The 19,831-nt window shown below is 47.1% G+C and overlaps 1 protein-coding gene across 1 annotated transcript in view; it reads right to left on the minus strand.

Annotated features, from left to right (window-relative positions):
* The window catches only part of Alk (ALK receptor tyrosine kinase), a 642,117-nt gene that overhangs the window by 101,551 nt on the left and 520,735 nt on the right, over nucleotides 1-19,831 (minus strand). The window contains exons 6-8 of the mRNA XM_076832815.2: nucleotides 13,407-13,538; nucleotides 5,975-6,106; nucleotides 3,590-3,690 (exon numbers count right to left, since the gene is read on the minus strand). Of these exons, the coding sequence (XP_076688930.1) occupies nucleotides 3,590-3,690; nucleotides 5,975-6,106; nucleotides 13,407-13,538 (365 nt within the window). The remainder of the gene's footprint in view (nucleotides 1-3,589; nucleotides 3,691-5,974; nucleotides 6,107-13,406; nucleotides 13,539-19,831) is intronic.

Raw genomic sequence — 19,831 nt, forward strand, 5'->3', positions numbered from 1 at the left:
GTGACAACCCACTTCCTGGATCCCTAGTATTCCTGCAGCTCACAGGGAGAAACACCGCTTCCAGGTTTTTGAGAGGCAAGAAAATGTGGGAAGGCTACTTTTCCACTCCCCTCCCCCTCCCCCCCTCCCCCCAGGCCTTGTTCTGGCCTGAGAACAGGGTTTAAATTATTCTAGTCACAGGCAGGCTATTCAAATAAAACAGAATTACAAACCACACGGGGCTTGTTGAGACAGTCAAGCTTCCAGGGTGTGTGAAAGGCAGGGGGAGGGGCGCAGACGGCCCCTGCGCCTCGCCTGCATCCTCTTTATTACCAGCAGCTGCAATGCTACACACATCCAGGGTGTCTCAAAGCCAAGGAGGACTGAGCAGGTCTGACAACGCGCAAGCATATGAAAGCCACGGCAAGGTTCCCCTCCCCGGTGGCAACTTTAATTATTTGAACTGGAGCTCGGTGAAATAAAAATAAAACAAAATCAGAATACATTGTAAGGGGCTCCTCAGTTTCCTGCAGAGAATAGCGTGTGGGGAGGGGGAAAAAAAAAAAAAAGAAAAGAGACCTCACAATGCTCTCTCTGTTTGTGGCTGGGCGAGGCAGAGGTCTTTAAATATTCATGCCCCATGTGCAATTGTGCAGAGAACGGAAGGAGGCAGTGTCTACTGCAGCCGGCTGGCCGGGGAGAGGGGGCAGCAGTGGCTGCAGGCAGCTGGAGGGAGGAGGTGGGAGCTGGCCTGCATCTGGAATGCCCCAGAAGCCGGGGTGGACCCAAGGTGCACCCTGACCGTGTCTGCTCTTCCAGCTTCTCATCTCTTCTGTCTCTGATCTATCATTTCTAGCCTGTTTTCAGGTTCATCTTTCTGAAAGTCGAGTTATGTCACACTATTTGGGGTCACATGTAGTGAAGGCAAACTCTCTGATGGACCCCAGAATGAATTTCAGCCATATTTGGCAAGCACACCTATGGGCCAGAAAAATCTCAAAAATCACAATCAAGTTACCAAGGGTTGGGATTGAAAATGCAGAGTCCCAGCTGTTCTTAGTGGTGCCACTCAGGAGGTCCAGGGTGGGGCTTGAGAATCCTCATTTATCACACTGTCCAGGTGATGGCAGGTGGAGAAACAGACTTAATAGTGAGCTTGTTCCTCACACCAGTTCTTCTACGAGAGCTCACCAACGATTGTGGGGTTTCATGGAGGAACATTTTGAGATATTCTGCCACACATTAATTTCCTGGAGATCAGGGCTCATCTCTTTTAGAGAAGATACTCCATGGTGGACATCCGCCCTAGCGCTCAGGTAGACCAGCTGCCAGTCCCTGCTCGGACCCTCATTAGGAACCTCCATCCTTGGCCCTGTTTAGCATTCACTTTTCTGCACTCAAGCCACACCGCCAATGAAGACTTTGGAGGGCTGAGAAGGGGTCTGAGATAACCTCTCCCAGTCTCCGATAGAAATGCTACATCCATTTCCCTACCACTGGAGTTTGGCCAACTTGAGAGAAGAAAATCAACTTCTTGCTTTGAATCAAATAAATGGTGGGGCTTATAAACCTGAAAATATATATTTCTACTTTGGTTATTTATTCATTTTTTTTTTTCTAAAAACATTGCTCCCAACATTGGGAATTCAAAGGCCCATCAACATCAGACAAATGGCCTGCAAACTTAAATGTGAAATAATGTGAAGGTAAATATATATATATAAATATGAATAATGTGAATGTGGGATGGACTCACTCCCTTCCCTTCATTCTGCCTGCTGAGCCAAATTCTGGAAAAGGGCAGGAAACAGTAGAAATAGCCTAGAGCAAATTTGACCACAGGAAACATAAAGCAGACCAGTAAGACAACATACCTGCTTCAGCTATTGATCAATGCAAAGGTTATTACAGAAGTGATGGAGTATCAGAAAAATATCACTTTTGCCTTGACATTTCTTTTTCTGAAATTAGGCTTATATTAAATCCAGTGAAGAATAAATTTTAAGACCAAATGCTTTTAAGGCTTCTCCCGTCCTCTCAGGTGGGCCAACCATCTGTCCCTGTTCAGATTTTCTCTTAAGAAGCCCTCCTTTCTAGGCACCTGCTCTGAAGCATCTGAGAAATACCAACAATGACTCGAATTCTACCATCTGCATCAGATAGCATGGTTTCTCAAATACAATTTGATTTAATGAATCCCTTTATTTCTGCCCAGACTTCTTCCAAAAAAGGATTTAAGGTGTCTCAGAGACCCATAAAATGTAGTAAGATAACATAAACTTGAAAATGGTGAGGAAGATGGGGCAAATGTTGAGTTGTAAAATCACCAGGAGTGGGGCATCGACAAACTACATATCATAAAGTCCTATTTTACTTACTAAGGGGGGGCCTCAACTTTAATTTGACCATTCCTCTAATTGAAAAAACTCATTTATACATCTTTTTCATTCTTATTTGTTTTATGCCTGTGAGTTTTCATTTCAAAGCAAATTGGAGAGCTTGAATTTCATCTCAGAGAAAGGGGAGTCCTGTTGTCTGTGCCTCTGCTGGCCAGAGCCTCTCATCTCTGAGCTTTCTACCATCTAAAGGAGGGGAAGTGGAGCTACCAACTTCCATAATGTCCACAACTTGAATGGAAAAAATTGGTCAGAGGGTGTGGAGCTATTTTGCAAATCAAGTCAGATAGGGACTTTTTCCCTAGGTGTCTCCCAAAAGAGGGCAATTGGCCGAGTCTGAGCTACATATTGGATTTCTATGATATGTGAGATGCAGGTGCCGTGGGGCAGCACAAAGAAGCCCCAGGCCTGCCCTCTGAGAGCTTGAAGTCTGATGTTTTGCTGATGTCCTCTTCTTTCTCCATTCTCCTTTTGAGTGTGTAGACAGGGTTCCAGGCACTGTTGGCTAAACTATTGGAACACTCAATTTTGTGTCAGATACTCATCTCAGCCTTTAACATACATTAACCCATTTAATTCTTACCTTTTGGGGGCAAGCACTATCAAGTGTTTGTAGGTGAGGAAACTGAGGGAAGTCAATGAACTGCTCAACTGAAGTGTACAGCCAATAGGATGGAACCTGTCTCATACTCAGGTCACTGATTCTGGAATCCGTGCCACGTTGGGATCTTCAGTGCCTTTCTCGGCCTCTTGAGGATATGACCTTTGTATGTGAAGGAACATGACTCCAGGCCTCCGATCCTCACAGAATGCCCCTGACATCTTACAGAAATTTATGTAAATCAAACTTTTGATGCTTCCTAATATTTGAAATGTATTATAAGAGCTCGATATTTCTAAAAAGGGTTCAGTAGAAAGTCTTCTGTAAATCATTGTTAACCCTTCCCTGTTATGCCTTTGGAAATTTTTTTCTAGGTTTGCTTAAATTAAGGTCCTAATGTGAATAGTTCAGTGCAGCTGAGTCTGGGTATTGAAGGTAAGATTCTCTGCAGATGGGGTTTAGCATGTTGTTGGATGCCACATGCCTAAAACATAGCAAAATGGCTTTCTTGTCCTGCCAGGAAATCAACCAGCCTAGCCATGCAGGCTCCTTTCTTAATTGGGTGGGTTCATCTGGAAGAGAGAACTAGAGGAATAGGAATACTGAGACTTGCCTCACACGGAGAGTTCTTAATTGGCGCAGGAAAGGTAGCACTGGTCACGGTGGCACTCTCAGAAGTGGAGACATCAGTCGTGCTGAGCGACAGGGCGTGGCCTGGGGGAGAGAGGAGAAGAATCTCAAACACCATTTTCTTGAATCAAGGGGCCCAGGAAGTGCAAAATTAACAGACTATGCATTTTATTTTTTATTTTTTTAATTTTTTTTATCTAGCCTAGGAATGTCATTGAGGACATTGGTTTCTTACTTCAGGAAGCTCACTTGTTATCGTCAACAACCCTAGCTCATGCAAAAACTTTCATTCCCAATTGTCTATGAGGCCACAGCACCACATACCTGTTACTACACTCCCAGTCCTCAGGTCTTAACCCAGGAGCAGCCTGATGCACCAGGGTTCCCCAGGCCCGACACTCCCCATGACTGGCCAGACTTCCATTTTTATTTATGACCTTCACTCTCTTCTCCTTGCTTTGGAAACCAAGTCATCCTGTGGCCCAGGGAGACTCATTTCCTGTGTCTGCCCAGGGAGACTCATTTCCTGTGTTTGTTTCAGCACACTTGGCCTGGAAAGCTGGGAGACCATAAGGGGCTGACCCCACATGGTGGCAGGAAGAAACGTCTCTAAACCTCCTGGAACTGAAGGGCAGTTTGGAGGTATCAGTGCCGTGGAGATGGGAGTCAGAGTGACCTCACAACTTTTTAGGGGCCCGTGGAACACCAAGCATGGCTTTAGTCCTTCATTTCTACCTTTCAACATCTCATAGCAAAGCCAATTGTTGAATTCTACCAAATAACAAATTCACGTGGGTCCAGAGAAGTTACAGGCCAGGCCAGAGATTTTAGCAAGCATGAGGCAGATTCAAGGAGCTGAGGTTATGTGACTGGGGAAAGAAAAGCTGTCACGTGGGTGGGTAAGTCACAATTGCTGTCTGCGAATATTTGAAGGCCTGTCAATCTGGGACAAGGGTAGTTTAATTCTGTGGGGCTCCCGGAGGGAGAGTCACTTTCCATGAGTAGAATTCAGAGGTGGAGCTTCCCTGAGCCAAGGAAACCTGGTCTGTGGTTCAGAGCTGATATGGAATGGGTGCTTCAGGAGGCTGTGGGAGACTTGTCACCAGTAGTATCCAACAAGGGCCAGGTGGTTATCTACTGTGGGTGCTGGAGGGGGAATTGCCAAACCGGAAGCAGAACTGAAGCTCACACCTGATCCGGGGCTCCCTTTCTCTTCTCTGCTCCTTCTACAGACAGGGTGCTATGTGTGAGGCGACTGGGAGAAGTAGGAACTCCTGCGCCTCCACATCTGGTTGAGGGGCCACTACAGATCTCCCCCATGGCTGCAGTAACTCAGCCTTCTCTCTAATGGGACCACTGTGACAGCATCCTGGCCCAAAGCCAGCTCACTCCAATGCAGCTAGCTCTGAAGACGGAAAACAGAAGTGTGTGGGCTCTGGGATCCTTCATGGTTGATCTGGATATTGTCCTCTCACATACTTTTTATTACTATTTCTTAAAATAATCCATAAGATGTACGATCTTTGCTTGGAAAGAGAAGGGTTTTGGTAAGAGGGTCTCTAGTTCCAAAAAGAGAAGGAAAATGTGGGGGAGGGGAGGAGGGAGTCCCCCCCCCCCCCCCCGCCAGTCCTATGCTGCACAGAGGTGGGCATCAGGGCCTGCCCAAGTGACCAGCTATAGGCCAAGGCTAGGCCATGGCTAGATAGCCTGGCCTTTCTAGAAAACTGACTGTGGGAGCTGTGCTGCCTACAGACCCTCTCTGATCCCATGCCCTGCCAGGGCTGTGTCTCTAAATCTGAAGCCAGCCTACTCAGGTGTGAGTGGCTATCTCTTGGCTGTGTGGAGGTCCTTGGTTCCTTTGGCAGTCAAGAAGGTGTGTGAGGAGGGTAACATAGGATTTGCCAGTTAAAGTCAGGGATGGGGATAAGGGGATGGCTATGGCGGCTGGGCCTCAGGGAATGAACCAGATTCAGGGGCACAGTTTCCAGGGCACAACCCTGGCAAATGGCTCAAGGCCTGCCTGTGCCTCAATCTTCTCAGTCACAGAGGGGCTATGGCTTTCCCTGCCTGTCAGGAAATTTGATTGCCTGACACATGGTTGGACCTCAACAATCACTTGAAAAAAAAATAGATTATTATTGTTACTGCTATCTTTCAGTTTAATCCTTTACTCATTTTGATTAACAAAAGGTGATATTGAGCTTGGCCAGATTTAATTGTTCTAAAGTTCAAGCAGGAAGAAGGAGGGGATTGTGTGTGAGCACCCTCAGCAAGCTCTGGGCAGGCACCCTGGAGGGTGGGGTAGAGCTCTAAGTCTCTCATCAGTCCACTGGAATAGACATCAGAAGGGAGGGAAGAGAGGGGGTACCTGGCTGGTCTTGGGACCGGGCGTCCTTTAGGGTCCTGACCTGCCACTGGGGCACATGGGGTGAGAGTGTGCCTTGGGTCCAGCCACAGAAGCCATGCTCAAAGTTGCAGTAGAAACCAGCAGGGAGTTTACCTGTGGAGAGAGAAAGCACAGAGACACAGTCACTTCCAGGACTGCCAAAGGCAAAATATGCCAGTGTCAAGCCAAATTAGCCAGGCATGACCAAATTCTCTTCATCAATAACAGCTCCCCAGTCAGAATGCTGACTGCCTAATGATGCTGACTGTAATGAGGAGAAGGCTCAAGCCCCTGCTTGTGTATTTGCTGGTTCACAGTTTCCTGATTTTCAGAAAATAAAATAGTAATGATAACAATTCCACAGCATGGGTCATATCAGCCCAGTTTTTATACACAAGAAAGCAGAGGCTCTGAAATGTCAAAACACCTGAACAGGACTGGGCAGCTAGCAGGTAACACAGCTGGAATTGGAAGAGCACAGAATCCAGATTGTTAGCTTCTGGATTCTGTGCTTAATATGGATCCACTGTGAATGTTATCCCAGGAAAAGACAATGAACAGATCTCTAGAATACATTTCTTTCTTTCTTTTTTCCTTCCTTCCTTCTTTCCTTCTTTCTTTCCTTCCCCTTCCCCCTCCCCTTCCCCTTCCCTTTCCCCTTCTCCTTCTCCTTCTTCATACTGGGGATTGAACTCAGGGGTGCTTAACCACTGAGCCACATCCCTATCCCTTTTTATGTTTTATTTTGAGATAGGGTCTTGCTAAGTTCTGAGGCTGACTTTGAACTTACAGTCTTCCTGCCTCAGCCTCCGCAGCTGCTGGGCTTATAGGAGTGTGCCATGTATCTGGCTAGAATACATCTCTAATGGCTGACACAATGACAAGAGCGTGGTGTAGTCGGCAGTGCTAGCTGGGCTTGGTTTGGGTATCTCAAATAACCTCTGAGTGCTGAGACACATATTGTTCTAAACCTTCCACTTGCTTGCCTTATTTCCCTAGCAGTAAATTGAAGCCATACGACTAGTTCTAGGCCTTGAAGGGTGAGTGGTTTCTCTGGATGAGGCTGTGAAAATCCCTTGTGTATAAACCTCCAGTTCCTCTCTTTCCCTGCCTCAGCAGCTGAGGAATTCTTATTTCTGAGGGTGCCACTAGGAAGACAACAGGGCTTCCATCAGCCTGGGTGCCTGAGTGATCCTGTGGAGCAGAGATCCCTCCCACCCTGATCCTCAGCGGTCGGGTTCTGGAAATGTGACCATAAGCCGCTGCAGCTTGGTGATGGATCATTATTGCAGCATAACCTGGCCTCACCATCCCTAGTCCTGCAGCTTCTGTCTCATCTGCTGGCTCAGCAGGATGAGTCCACAATCCTCTCTACACAAGACTGAACTCAGGCCCATTAAAGAGACAATGGTCAGCCTTCTGGTCCATGATTCTTAGCCTCCCATAGAAGGAGGAGGAAAGGAGAAGAAGGTTAAAGAGAGCCCACTTTCCCCAGCTTCCTCTGAGAACAGCTCTGGAAACTCAGTCCCAGGAGCTACTGGGCCATTCCAGGCCCTTCCATGCTGTTCCAACAGCACCCAACGACTGCAGGCCGTGGCGTGGAGAAGCAGCAGGCTACATCCCCACGTGAGGGAAGGAGCTTTCTAGCAGAGATGCACAGCTCGCTCTGTCCTTCCTCTGTCTCAGCCTCTTGGCAGCCGCAGGCTGACAAAGAGGGCCCGACCGCTTCCTGGCTATGACAGCACCTTAGTGAATTATTCTCATTTCCCCTCGATTCTCTGTGCATTTCACAGAGGCAGCATTATAAATTAAAACAGGCCGTCACTGACTTTGAGCATCTCTTTCCATTTATACCCCCCTGAAGAAATCATCCCCCCCCCCCCCCCCCCCGACTCCGGCATCCCGCATGTTCCTCTGATTAAAAATCCAAAAGCTAAGGAGATCTTCCTGTTTTATTTTTTACTCCCCCCCTCAAGGGATCCCACATGCACTTCTTCTGCATAAACCAACTGGTGTCGGGAAGTGACCTTCCACAGAGCGTCCTTCACAAGGGGGCTTTAAAAACCAAAGACCACCATGGAAGATTCTGGCAGGCGATGGGCTGCTGGGAGAAGGGGGCAGGATGAGCTGAGGTTGCAAACCTATCACTCTCTCCTGACCCCTTCAGGAGCTGGGGAGGGAGAACGGAGCCTGACTTTTGGGTACTGGCACCACAGTTGCACTGGGATCTGGACTGATAGGGCTCCAGTCCTAGCCTTGCAGTAACTAGGGGTCATAGTGCCTACTGTGTGACCTTAGGACCGTCCCTTCCTGTTTTAGAGCCTGGGGGGTTCCTTACCTGTGAAATGGGGTAAGATTAGTATCTGCTTCACGGGACAGGTTTTAGGTCAAAATAAGGGAGTGTGGAAATACCTTGTAAACAGAGTTGTGCAAATATAAAATGGTGGTAGTATTCTTAATTATCATTCACACCTGAGTGAGGGGCCCTCATCAGGGTAGGGCTCAGACACTACCTGGGGAGGGACAGACACACATCCCTTGGTGGCTCTGGACAGGCCTCATCAAGGCTGCAGATGTGGTGGCTTTGCCATGTCTCCCACCAGGGCAGGAACGGGGAAAGCTGGGCATTCTCTGTCTTCTGGAAGCCCATCTTTGTCCTAGCTGGCCTAGGGGGCAGGGTAAGCTTGGAGTGGAAGCCCTGTTTCTCTTTGGCTGATTGAATGAGGGCAGAGGGGGCAGGCAACATAGCAAGGCAGGTCCATGGACCCTTGATGTGGCAATTAAGACCCTGATGGGAGGAAGAGGAGCTGAGGATTCCCATGACCTCAAGCCCAGCAGGGCAGCCATGCTCAGCAAGAGGCCACCCCAGAGGGAGCTGGTGGGGAGGGGCATCAAAACAAAGACCCCTGATGGATTAGGCCCAGTTTGGGAAATCAATGCTAAGGCCAACGGCTCAGTGGAAGGTCGGCTCATAAAGTTGGGTCTAACGGGGTCAACTCATCCTTTTATTTTGGGGGGTACCAGGGATTGAACTCAGGGGCACTCAACCACTGAGCCCCAGCCCCAGCCCTATTTTGTATTTTATTTAGAGACAGAGTCTCACTGAGTTGCTTAGTGTCTCCCTTTTGCTGAGATTGGCTTTGAATTTGTGATCCTCCTGCCTCAGCTTCCCGAGCCTCTGGGATTACAGGCATACGCCCAGCTTCAACTTATTCTTTGATGACCCTCTTCTCATCATCCTGAGTACCTACTGAGTGCTTTGGTACTTACAGGATGAAATGGGAGGGGGGTTCTATCTTTTAATCTCTTGTCACTCCAAATGGTGTCCGGGGACCAGCATAGCTACTTGACCTGTGGAACTGTTAGAGGTGTGGAATCTGGGGCACACCCAGCCCACTGACTCAATTTGCATGATAACAAGCGTTCAAGGCCATTCCCACGCACCGCACCTTGACATTCAAGAAGCATTGCTCTTGCCCACCCCCTTCCTGGGTTGCAGCCAGGTGTGACACTGGCTGGATGGCAAGCCGGGCTGTGTGTGGGTCAATCAATCCCACAACATTTGGCAATGATGACACCTGATTCCACTCTAAGAGAGACGAATTGGTAGAGTCACAGAGATGTGACCTCAGTCACAGCCGCAGGAGCTGCCAAGCATAAACTCCAGGCCAAATGACACTACTTCTTTTCCTCTCTGTGTGACAACAGTGTTAACATTTTTGATAAATATGTGTTATACATTTCCTTGAAAATATGGAGTCATGGGAAAAATGCTAGAAGAAATCTATCAAAATATTATGGTTATCTCTGAATGTCTGAGAGGGAAGATTATGGGCAATAGTTATTTTCTCCTGTGCATTTTTCTAGATTTTCCAAGTATTTTACCACCAGCATGTTTTATTTTACAATAAAGAAATAAACTTTTAAAAAACTGTTCTTGCCTGGCAGGAAGATCATCCCCACAAAACAGATGAGATTATTGAGCCCAAGGAGGGGCAGTGACCTGTCTGTAATAGCTGTGAGCTCTGGACTGTCAGGGAGTGAAGTGGGGATACCTGCCCCCTTCCCGGGGAACCACATGCCACTGAGGCTGTTGGTTGGACACTCCGGGAATCCAGCGGACACCCTTCGGCGGGTTACAGGGTCTGGGATGTCTCACTTGGATTTGGTAAAATTTTTAATTGAAAATGTTGCAACAGGTGAGAAAACTGAGACCTGCATAGTGAAGGCTCATGATCTGATCCCCACTTGCTCCTTCACAGAAGGGAGACCTGGCAGCAGAGACCTGGACCTCTCTGACTTTTCCTGGTCCCTCTGTCCTGGATGAGTCTGTAGCTAGATTTAGTGCTTAGCGCTGCCAAATGCTGAGACTCATAGAACAGACGAGTCTCAGGGGTCCAGAGTGCGGGCTCTGGAGTCAGCCTGCGTCTGAGTCAGGGCTCAGCCTCTGGGTGAGTTTGGGCATGGACCGGCTTCCTTATCCCTGAGTTGGGCGTGAGAGCATCGCAGGGGACTGTGGTGAGCATGAAATGAGTTAGCGTTCTGAGCAGCTCCCGGCCCATAGTAAACACTCCATAAACGTTAGCCGCATTATGAGTGTTGTGATCCTCATGGGGATGGTGACCAGAATCAACAGTGTGATGGGGAAAAACAGCAAAGATGCCAGGGACCAGAGCGCGCACATAAGGAAAGAGATATTCACAAGGAGTTCTGCCAAGAACACAGTGGGGAAAAGACTGGACTACCTCTCCTCCTAGCAACTGATTTCTGTAGCAAAGGAATTATTGGGGGTGGGGGTGGGGATTGTCCAGGGTTGAGCTGTCACTCTGAAAGCTGGTCAGAACAGGTTTTCAAATGTGGTTGAAAAGGCCACTGAGCCCCAGGCTCTTGTCCTCTGTACCCAAGTCAAGCTGTCTGAAGCTCGGGACTGGCCCTGGAAATTCATGATGGCAACCTCTGAAGTGGCGGGGAAATGCCCTGAGCTCACACTAATGGGCTGGATCCTGAAGGCTCAGTGCTCTAATCACAGCTCTGCCCTAGACATGCTGTGTGACCCTGAACAAATCAATTACCTTCTCTGTGCCTTCATTTTCCCATTTGTAAATCAGGGCATGGCCTGCCTGATCTGTTGGGAAGTGGGTATCAAAAAAAAATTTTTTTAAAGGCAATTGCAAAATCACACAGCTCAGAGGCACTGCTGGAATACTGTGGACACAAATTAACTAGAGAGGCTCAGACAGACTACTGCTGCAAGCATTGTGGACTGGCCAGCCTGCATTTCAGGCCACATGTGTGGTAAAAACTCTGAGAAAGGCCAGGAGCAGAAACGAATGGGACAAACCAAGCACTTCCTGCAACTCTTCACTGAATTTTATCTAAAAATACACTGCAAAAGCAATTCTGTTATAATTGCAAAACTTCATTTGAAAGCTTCATATAAAAATGAGGTTTTTAAAATTGAAAAATGAATGTCTTTATGGCTTCAATTAAGTGAGTATAATTGAAAACCTTTCCCCTGCAAGGAGTCCAGATGACTTGGGTGACACTGTTAAGATGTTAAAGCTATTTTGCAAACTTCTTCATAGGCCGGTGGTGTCTTAGGGTCTGAGTGTCTGAGAGGTAGGGCATTTGCTCCTGCCAGGGGCCCAGGAATAAACATCAAAAACATTCTACACCTGCTTTGGGTTTTTAGAGCTTTGAGGACAGAAAACTCATACTTGTCCTGCTCCAGGATTTACCCCATTTCCTAGCTCAGCATAGGTGCTCTATAAGCACTTGCAGTTTCTCTGGCTCTGCAGGAGTGACCTCAGGGGATGCAGCTGCCAGGAGCCCTGTGTTCATGTAGAGTGAGTGCTGACTGGGTCTCCACTCTGCTCCTAAATACCAGTGTGGCCACAACTCACTTTCCTTTTATACAGCTCAAATTTCCCAACTCATTCATTCCTTTCAATAATCCAAGAGTCAGTGAGCACCTACACTGGACCAAGAATCATGAGGGATACTGGTGGGAAAGATGACCAGACCCAACTGCCCACAGAGAGACAATGGAAATCATCTCCCTGAAACAGAAGGGATCCATGTTTACTAGAATGGCTAAAATAAAAGAACAGATAATAACAAGTGTTGGCAAGGAGGTGAAGAAACTGGAACCCTCATAAATTGCTGGTGGGCATGTGTGATGTTCAGCTGCTTTGGAAAAAGGTTGAATAGTTTTTCAGATGTTCAATGCAGAGTTTAACCACATGACCCAGAAATTCTATTCCTAAAAGGTATATGCCCAAGAGAACTGAAAACACCATGTCCATACAACAACTGTACGTGAACATTCACAGTAGCGTTATTCACAATGACCCCAAACTGGAAACCCAAATGCCAATGAACAAATGAATAGATAAGAAAAATGTGGTCTATCTCTCCAAGGCAAGAGTATTCTTTAGCAAAAAGAAACGAAGAAGTGATATATGCCACAACATGGACGAACATCAAAAAATGTTAAGTGAAAGAAATTCATCACAAAAAGATCACATGGTGTATGTAGCCATTTCTATGAAATACTCAGAAACAGAAAATGTTTGGTTGGTTAGGGATAGTGGCAGGAATGTGGGAGGAAACTGGGGAGAGATTGCAAGGGGCTCCTTTTTTGGGGTGTTAAAAATGTTCTAAAGTTAGATTGTGGTAATGATTGTACAGCCCTATAACCATAAATACTAAGGAATATTGAATTGTATATACACTTTAAAGGGGTGTAGGTCTATGAACTTTATCTCAAAAAAGCTATTAATAAAAGTAAGGGAAATAATTATGGGTAGCAGGATATACTGAGTCGAGGGGAAAGGATCTGAAGGAAGGAGACCCAGTTGTATTTTGGGGGATGGTCAGAGGTTTTTTAAAATTGGTTCTTGAGATGGTCCTGAAGAAGTGGGAGTGACTTGGGAGGGGACAGGATGCTTTGGGAAAGGGAGACCACAGGTACAAACCCAGGGAGGAATGAGAGAGCTGAGAAATGGTTTGATGTGGCTGGATTTGGGGTGCACAGAGGATGAGGGGTTTGAGAGTGGCAGGTGGCTGCTGACAGATGGGGCTGGGAGAGCATGGGAAGTGGGCAGAGAGGGCTGCTAATGTCACAGGACAGAGGGAGGGCTGATCTTGCTGCTCTCTCTGGGCCTTAAGGATGCTGAGAGCATAACTTACAGGATCTTTCTGATTTTTGATGGATGTAACCACAGGCCGCCGAGCACCGTGAGTTTCTAGTCCACACCTCACGGCTCCATCTCTGGAACACTCTGTGTGGCCAGGAGAGCAGTCACCAGTGTCATGGATGTCAGGAAGGCTGTCCAAGCACACACGCTTGGGGGGACAGGGTCAGGAGAGGCACAGGGTATGGGCCAGGGTGGGGCAGTCCCCGTCTACTCACGGCATAAGTGACCCTCGTCTTCTCCCTGGGCGCAGTCGTGGTGGAAGTCACAGGCCTGTCCGAGCTGGAGGACTGTCCCATTCCAACATGTGAAGGAACTCTGCAGGGCCATCTTGGAGCCTGGGGATGTTCCTGGGGAGCACACAGACACACATTCCTTGTCAGTTTGGGTGGCTCCAGGCACTGGCTGCCCTGAGAGAAGGCTGGAGGAGGGCCTGACCCTGCCCTGCCTTTCACAGCCCAAGGACGACTGTGTCACCTGCACCTCAACCTGGCCATCCCCAAGGTCAAGACCAGCAGGCTGAGAGGAAGCCAAAGCCCCCCACACATGCCCAAGCCTGCTGGGGCTCTCCCAGTCCAGCAACGGTGAGTAGCTGGTGGTTGATGTTTGGTCCAGTGTCCCCAAACACTCTGGGGTCCGCAGACACATGGCTTTTGTGTCGTGTGCCAGGTGGTCAGCCTCCAGGTGGCATCTCATCTGCACAGTCAGCTCTATCCTCAGGGTCAAATTCAGGGCACCAGCTGATGCCACGTATCTCTTCCCTGTCCTTGACCCCAGTGTGACTTTCTGAGTGAATTCTAGAGACATACATCACCTTATGTTGTGAAACGCAAAGAAGACCCTTGTGAGAGTCAGACCCTCCATCTGGACTGGCTCTTCCATGAATGTCTGTGTGAGGCTGACCAAGTCCCTTGTCTATCTGGCTTCTGTCTTTCCTCCAAAAGGAGGTATTTGGACTATATCGCTAAGATTTATTCCAATTCTGAAGTTCTTAGATAAATCATATTATCCATGAGGGAAAGGAGAGGAGGTGAGTTATAATGAACTTATTAGCAGTTATTAGCTTCTATGCTAAGCATGATGCATTAGGATAATTAATTAGCCTCTGACCACGTGAGTTGATGCAGGCCCCATAGATCCAGCCTATAGGGAGGAGCCGTCTGCTGACTGAGTCGATGGCTTTGCCTGAGCAGCACCAGGCAACGGCCTTGCTGGTGTCTCCTGCTACCCAGCTGTTTGTTGGCATGGGGTCCAGAAGCTTCTGCCTTCCCTGGAGATGAGTAGGTAGAGCCCCCACCTTAGTTGATCCTCTAAGAAGGCTGCCTAACCTTCTGCCTCGTTTTCTAGCTCCATTGCCATGTTAGCTGGCACCTCAACAATCACCTGAGCTGCAGGGTTGATGGTCATGGGATGGTGCACCCTATAATGTGCTAGCCATCCAGGTCCAGCCCACAGGTTCCACCTGCGACAACCTTCACACATTCTTCCCTACACTTGTTTGGCCTTGGCTCCATTCAGCCTGGCTCTGGAATTCATGGACAACTTTCCATATTTTCCATCAAGCTGACTACCTCTGGCCCTTCACCAGCTCTAGCTGGGCCTGCGTAGAAGGCATCTCTCTGGAGTCAGCCGGCTAATAGGCCCAAACAGCTGCATCGGAATCCCCAGAACCTAAGATGAATATGAACGTTATGGTAAAAGGAACTCTGCTGATGTGGGGAAGGCTTATTAAGTGGGGAGATTCTCCTGGATTATCTGGGTGGGCAAAGTAGGGACACAAGGGTCCTCATCAGAGAGAGGAAAAAGAGTGAAAATAAGAAGGAGGGGATGTCCCGTTGGAAGCAGGAGCTTGGAGTAATACGAGTAAGAGGCCATGAGTCACATGGGGCAGGAGGCCTAGAGAAGTGGGGAGAGGCAAGGACTTGGATCCTCCTTAGTGTCCTCAGAAGAACCAGCCCCACCCATCCTACAGTGAGCCTTTGGCCCATGAAACTGGGTTCAGACTTTTGCTCTCCCGAACCGTAAGAGAATAAATTTGTGTTGCGTTAAGCCATTAAGTTTGTGGTAGTTCTTTACAACAGCAATAGGAAATTAGTACACCATCCAAACCCAACTCCAGCTGAAATCACAGACTAAGGCAGCGGAGGTCCTGGTCAACTGAAGTCCATTGCAGCTTTAGATCAACTTCTTGGTTCTTTAGCATGGTTTTGTGACTAGTTCTTTGTAGTTCTCTGATATTGCTACATCTATACTTCTCTTCCTTACAGGGAAGGAAAACTGCCACACATCTGTCCCTGTGCCTTGAGACAACCTAAGAAATGAAATAGTTTAGTAATGCTAAGTTCAGGGTTGTGCATAATGAAAACTCACTTTCCTTCTATCCCAAATACCCTCAGATAACACGCAGGATGAAAATACCAAGGGAAGGGCAGAAACAGACTTCTGCTCATTCAAAAAGCCAAGATGTTAAATTATAGCTTTAATTTTGTGGGTCAATGTTCCTCATTTCAGTTGGGTCCTACTGGAAGCTGGCAGGTAAAACGCTTCCCTAGTAATCTTGTTTGGGGGAAGCTCAGTCTCCTCTGATGGAGCAGAGGGGCTGCACTTTCCCCAGGTGCTGCCTATGGGGCTGTGCTGGGGTGCTGTGGGGTATGTCCCAGGAATCAAAGGCACAACAGACACAATACCTGCTGGCACTAAGTCTTGTAAGGACCAGGACAGGGAGACTTTATTATTTCGACTTTGTAGGAGGAAACGGGGAAGCCCGATGACATGACTTATCCTCTCTGTCCCTCTTTCAGGGCAAAGATATTGCTAGGTTTGTCTCCTTCCCCGCAGCTCATCCAGGAGGCAAACACTGCTTGCTTTTTGAAAAAAGGGAACGAGAGCAGATAAACACTGATACAGTGTGCTCCTGCCATGACCTGATGTAGCTGTGGGGAGCCCTTGCCAGAGTCTGTGCCATGCAGTTTGGACTTCCAGTTGTGAACTAAATAAACTGTGACCTAAATAAACCTCCTGCCTCTATAAAGTAGTCTGCCTTCATTATTTCGTTATAGAAATGAAAAACAGAAAAGTTCTGCTTCACATTTGCTTGTTGATTTCATTTCCAAAGCATTTTCGCCACTTTTGTGATAATTAAACACAGGTAGGTCGTTATTACTCTCACTCCCAGGCCTACTTCAGAAAAGGGCAATAGGAAATTAATACACCATCTAACTCAAATTTAGCTGAAATCACAGACTAAAGCAGCTGAGAGCCTGGTCAATCAAAGCCATCGCAGCTTTAGATTAAACAAACTTAAAAATCTGTAAAGTCTCCCTCAACCAATGGGTCATGTTTCATTCATACGGGGTTTCCCACTGTACAGCTTCACAAACATACGAGCGTTTCCCACACCTTGTCATTCCCTGAATAGGTCTTACAGTTCCTTTTCCTTCATTCTAAAAACATAAAAAAAACCCCATTGTCTAAAGTTTGGAAGCGGAGTAAAAAGAAACAAAAATATCCGCCAGAATCCAGCCACTCACAGACCACCATTTTTAACCTTGATTTATCTTTTTTTTTTTTTTTTCCAATATCCACTTTTCAGTTGTAGTTGGACACAATACCCCCATTTTATTTATTTATTTTTATGTGGTGCTGAGGATCGAACCTAGGGTCTCGAACATGGGAGGGGAGCGCTCCACTGCTGAGCCACAACCCAAGCCCATAACCTTGATTTATTTTTAATTTATTTTTTTCCTGCCTATGGTTTAAAAGTGTATACAGTCATTTCATATGTATATAAGGCCTTGAGATAATTAAGGTTATATCACAAGCTTTTCCAAGGGCTTAAAAATTCCCTCTATGAATTCCTTTTGATGGCTACAATCCAGTGTGATATGCACCATCATTATTTAAGCATTATTTAATGATTGGGCTGCTAGTCTGTTTATAATACCACTTTGAAGAATATCTTTGAGCATAAACCTTTGCCTGCATTTCAGATTATTTTCATAGGATAGATTCCCAGAGGTGGAATTACTGAATCAAAAGGTATAAACATTTTAAAGGCTCTTGATACATATTGCCAAATTGCTTTCTAGAAGTTAATCCAATTTACACTCTTCACCAGCTGTGTTCACCTGGGCACGTCTTTCCTGCTTCATCCTGGCCAGCCTCGAGTGTTACCATAATTTTTATTTTTAACTGAAGGTATCTTCCTGCTGTTTTATTTTGAATTTCTTTGATAGTGAGGTTAATTTTTTTTCACATTACCATCATTTTTGTTTATTTCCCTAACTTTGGTTTTTAGGAAAACCACTGTTTGTGCTGATTTATTTATTAGCCTCTTCTCCTTCAGCTCTTCCTCCTCTTTCCCATCCTCCTCCTCCTTCTTGTTTGCAGTACTTGGGGGTAGAATCCAGGGCCTCATTCATGGTGGGCAAATGCTCTCCCACTGAGACCCCCCCAGTCCCTTTATGTTTCATATTGAGTGGCGGGAGATCATTGATAAGGAGGTGAAAGTATATCTGATATGTGTGACATAGCTTTTATTTGTATGTAGTTCATGTGTATTTTCATTCTGATTATAATGCATTTTAGATAAGGGTATTTACAATTTTTATGTAATCTGAACCTCTCCAGATTTTCCTTGTTGATTCCTCTTTTCCTATTCCTCTCTGTCCCTACCCACCTTCCCTTTACTGATTTCTAGATAGTTTGTTCCCTGAGGGATTATACAGTCACCAATGGCAGTTTTGGGGTTGCCCACCTCTGGGGGTGCCTTCCCACAGGTCCTCACCTCTCAGCAATGGAGGTGTGGATCTTCCCACCTCACCCGTGTTCTCCCATTGTCCCTCTCCATGGACAGTCCTTGGATATCTGTATCATGTTGCTTCTTGCATTTAACATGGTGGGCAGTTGGCCTAGCATTATTACTAGCTGTTTATATGCTTGCCTTCCTCACCAAACCACAAGTGACTCCAAGAGAGGTGTCAAGTTTTATCTTTAGGGTCCATAACCAGTGCCTGGAATATAGGTCTCCCTATCTCCATATTTGGGAATTGAGCTGGTTCTGATAAAGGCCTGCAGTGGTCACACTGGCTTGCTGAGGGATTGGTGGAAGCCCACAGTTTTTTGAGCTTTGTTCCTTGTCCTTTGTGCTGTGTCTGTGGAGGTTAGCCAAGAGATGGGTATCCTCAGGAGTGTGGATGAGGGGGGTGTGCAGAAGAGCAGGAAGTCAGTATCCCTGCCCTTCACCCACAAGCCTCTGCAAAGAGGGGCCCAGGAGTTATTCTTTCACCCCCTGGGGGCCCTGGATGTTATTCTTCTTCCTGGGCTAAGGCACAGCAGTAGCCTAGAGAAACTGTCTCTTTGAGCCCCTCTTCCACCAACTCTCCATCTCCTTCCCCAGCTGGAGAATTCCAGGCTCCTGGCAATCTCCTGCACACCCAGGGAGCTTTAGGCTTATGAGATATTCAATTAGCTGGACGCTGGGTACTCTGATCTCTAGTGCCAGCCCAGACTCAGAACTAATGGGGCGCAACAAAAACAAACACTCTGTCTCCTCAAGTTCTTTTTGTTATGGGGCCATAAATTCTAAGGAGAAAAGCACCGTTGGTGAATGGTTTTAATCAAGGGCCTGAGCTGCCTAAGCACCATCCTCTCTGTGGTTGTGAAACGATTGTTCTGGCCTGTAGAGCAGGGTACCTGGGGTCCTGGGTGGTTGCATCCCACTTCCGAGTGCCCCCTCCAGGGGCTTGGATGTGAACATGCACTCCTTATGTTTTAGTCAGCTTTTTTGCCCCTGTGAGCAATTTTAGAGGAGGAAAAATTTATTTGGTCTTACAGTTTCAGAGATCTCAGTCAGTTGATGGCTGGCTCCATTGCTCTGGGTCTGAGATGAGGCAGAACATCATGATGAAAGGGTGTGGAGGAGGAAAACAGCTCAGGACATGGCAACAGGAAGCAGAGGGAGCTCCGCTCACCAGGGACAAAACATAAAACCCAAAGGCAGGCCCCCAGTGATCTGTCTCCTCCAGCTACACCTTACTTCCCTATCAGTGGATTAATCCACTTGCTGGGTTACAACAATGTGCTTTCCTAATTCTTGTTTGAACCTCATAAAAACCCAGCAGAACAGTTATTATTCCCACTTGATTAATCAGAAGACTAAAGAAAGATTCAAGAACTTAAGCAATCTACATTGCTTCTAACAGTAAGACACCATGATACGTAACCAGTCACTTACTGGGTGCTTTGCCTGAGGTCTCTCAGCTATTAAAGCACAGTGAGGTCCCAGAATCTGGTCAGATGATCCCAGGGTGGGATCCTTCCCACAACTCAGAGTAGTGTTCCAGGAGCAGTGACCTGTGAGAGTCTCTTGGGAAGTGAGAAACACTGTTGATGTTCACCTTCTACCTGGACCATTGGCATGGGTATCTCTAGAGGAGAGGCCCTTGACACTGATGTTTTTAAAGGCTCCCATGGCACTTTTCAGGCATGCATGGTTAAGTACCACTTCCTTGGAGGCCTGGAGAAATCTGCAGCTGAGCGGCAGTGTATCTTGGGTAGATCCTTCACCTCTACCTACTACTACCACTGGTCCAGTGAGGGTGCTGACCTCAACTCCTATCTCCAAGACCCATTCTTTCTCTGA

The sequence above is a fragment of the Callospermophilus lateralis genome, chromosome 14, assembly GCF_048772815.1.
Source record: "Callospermophilus lateralis isolate mCalLat2 chromosome 14, mCalLat2.hap1, whole genome shotgun sequence".
NCBI lineage: Eukaryota > Metazoa > Chordata > Mammalia > Rodentia > Sciuridae > Callospermophilus > Callospermophilus lateralis.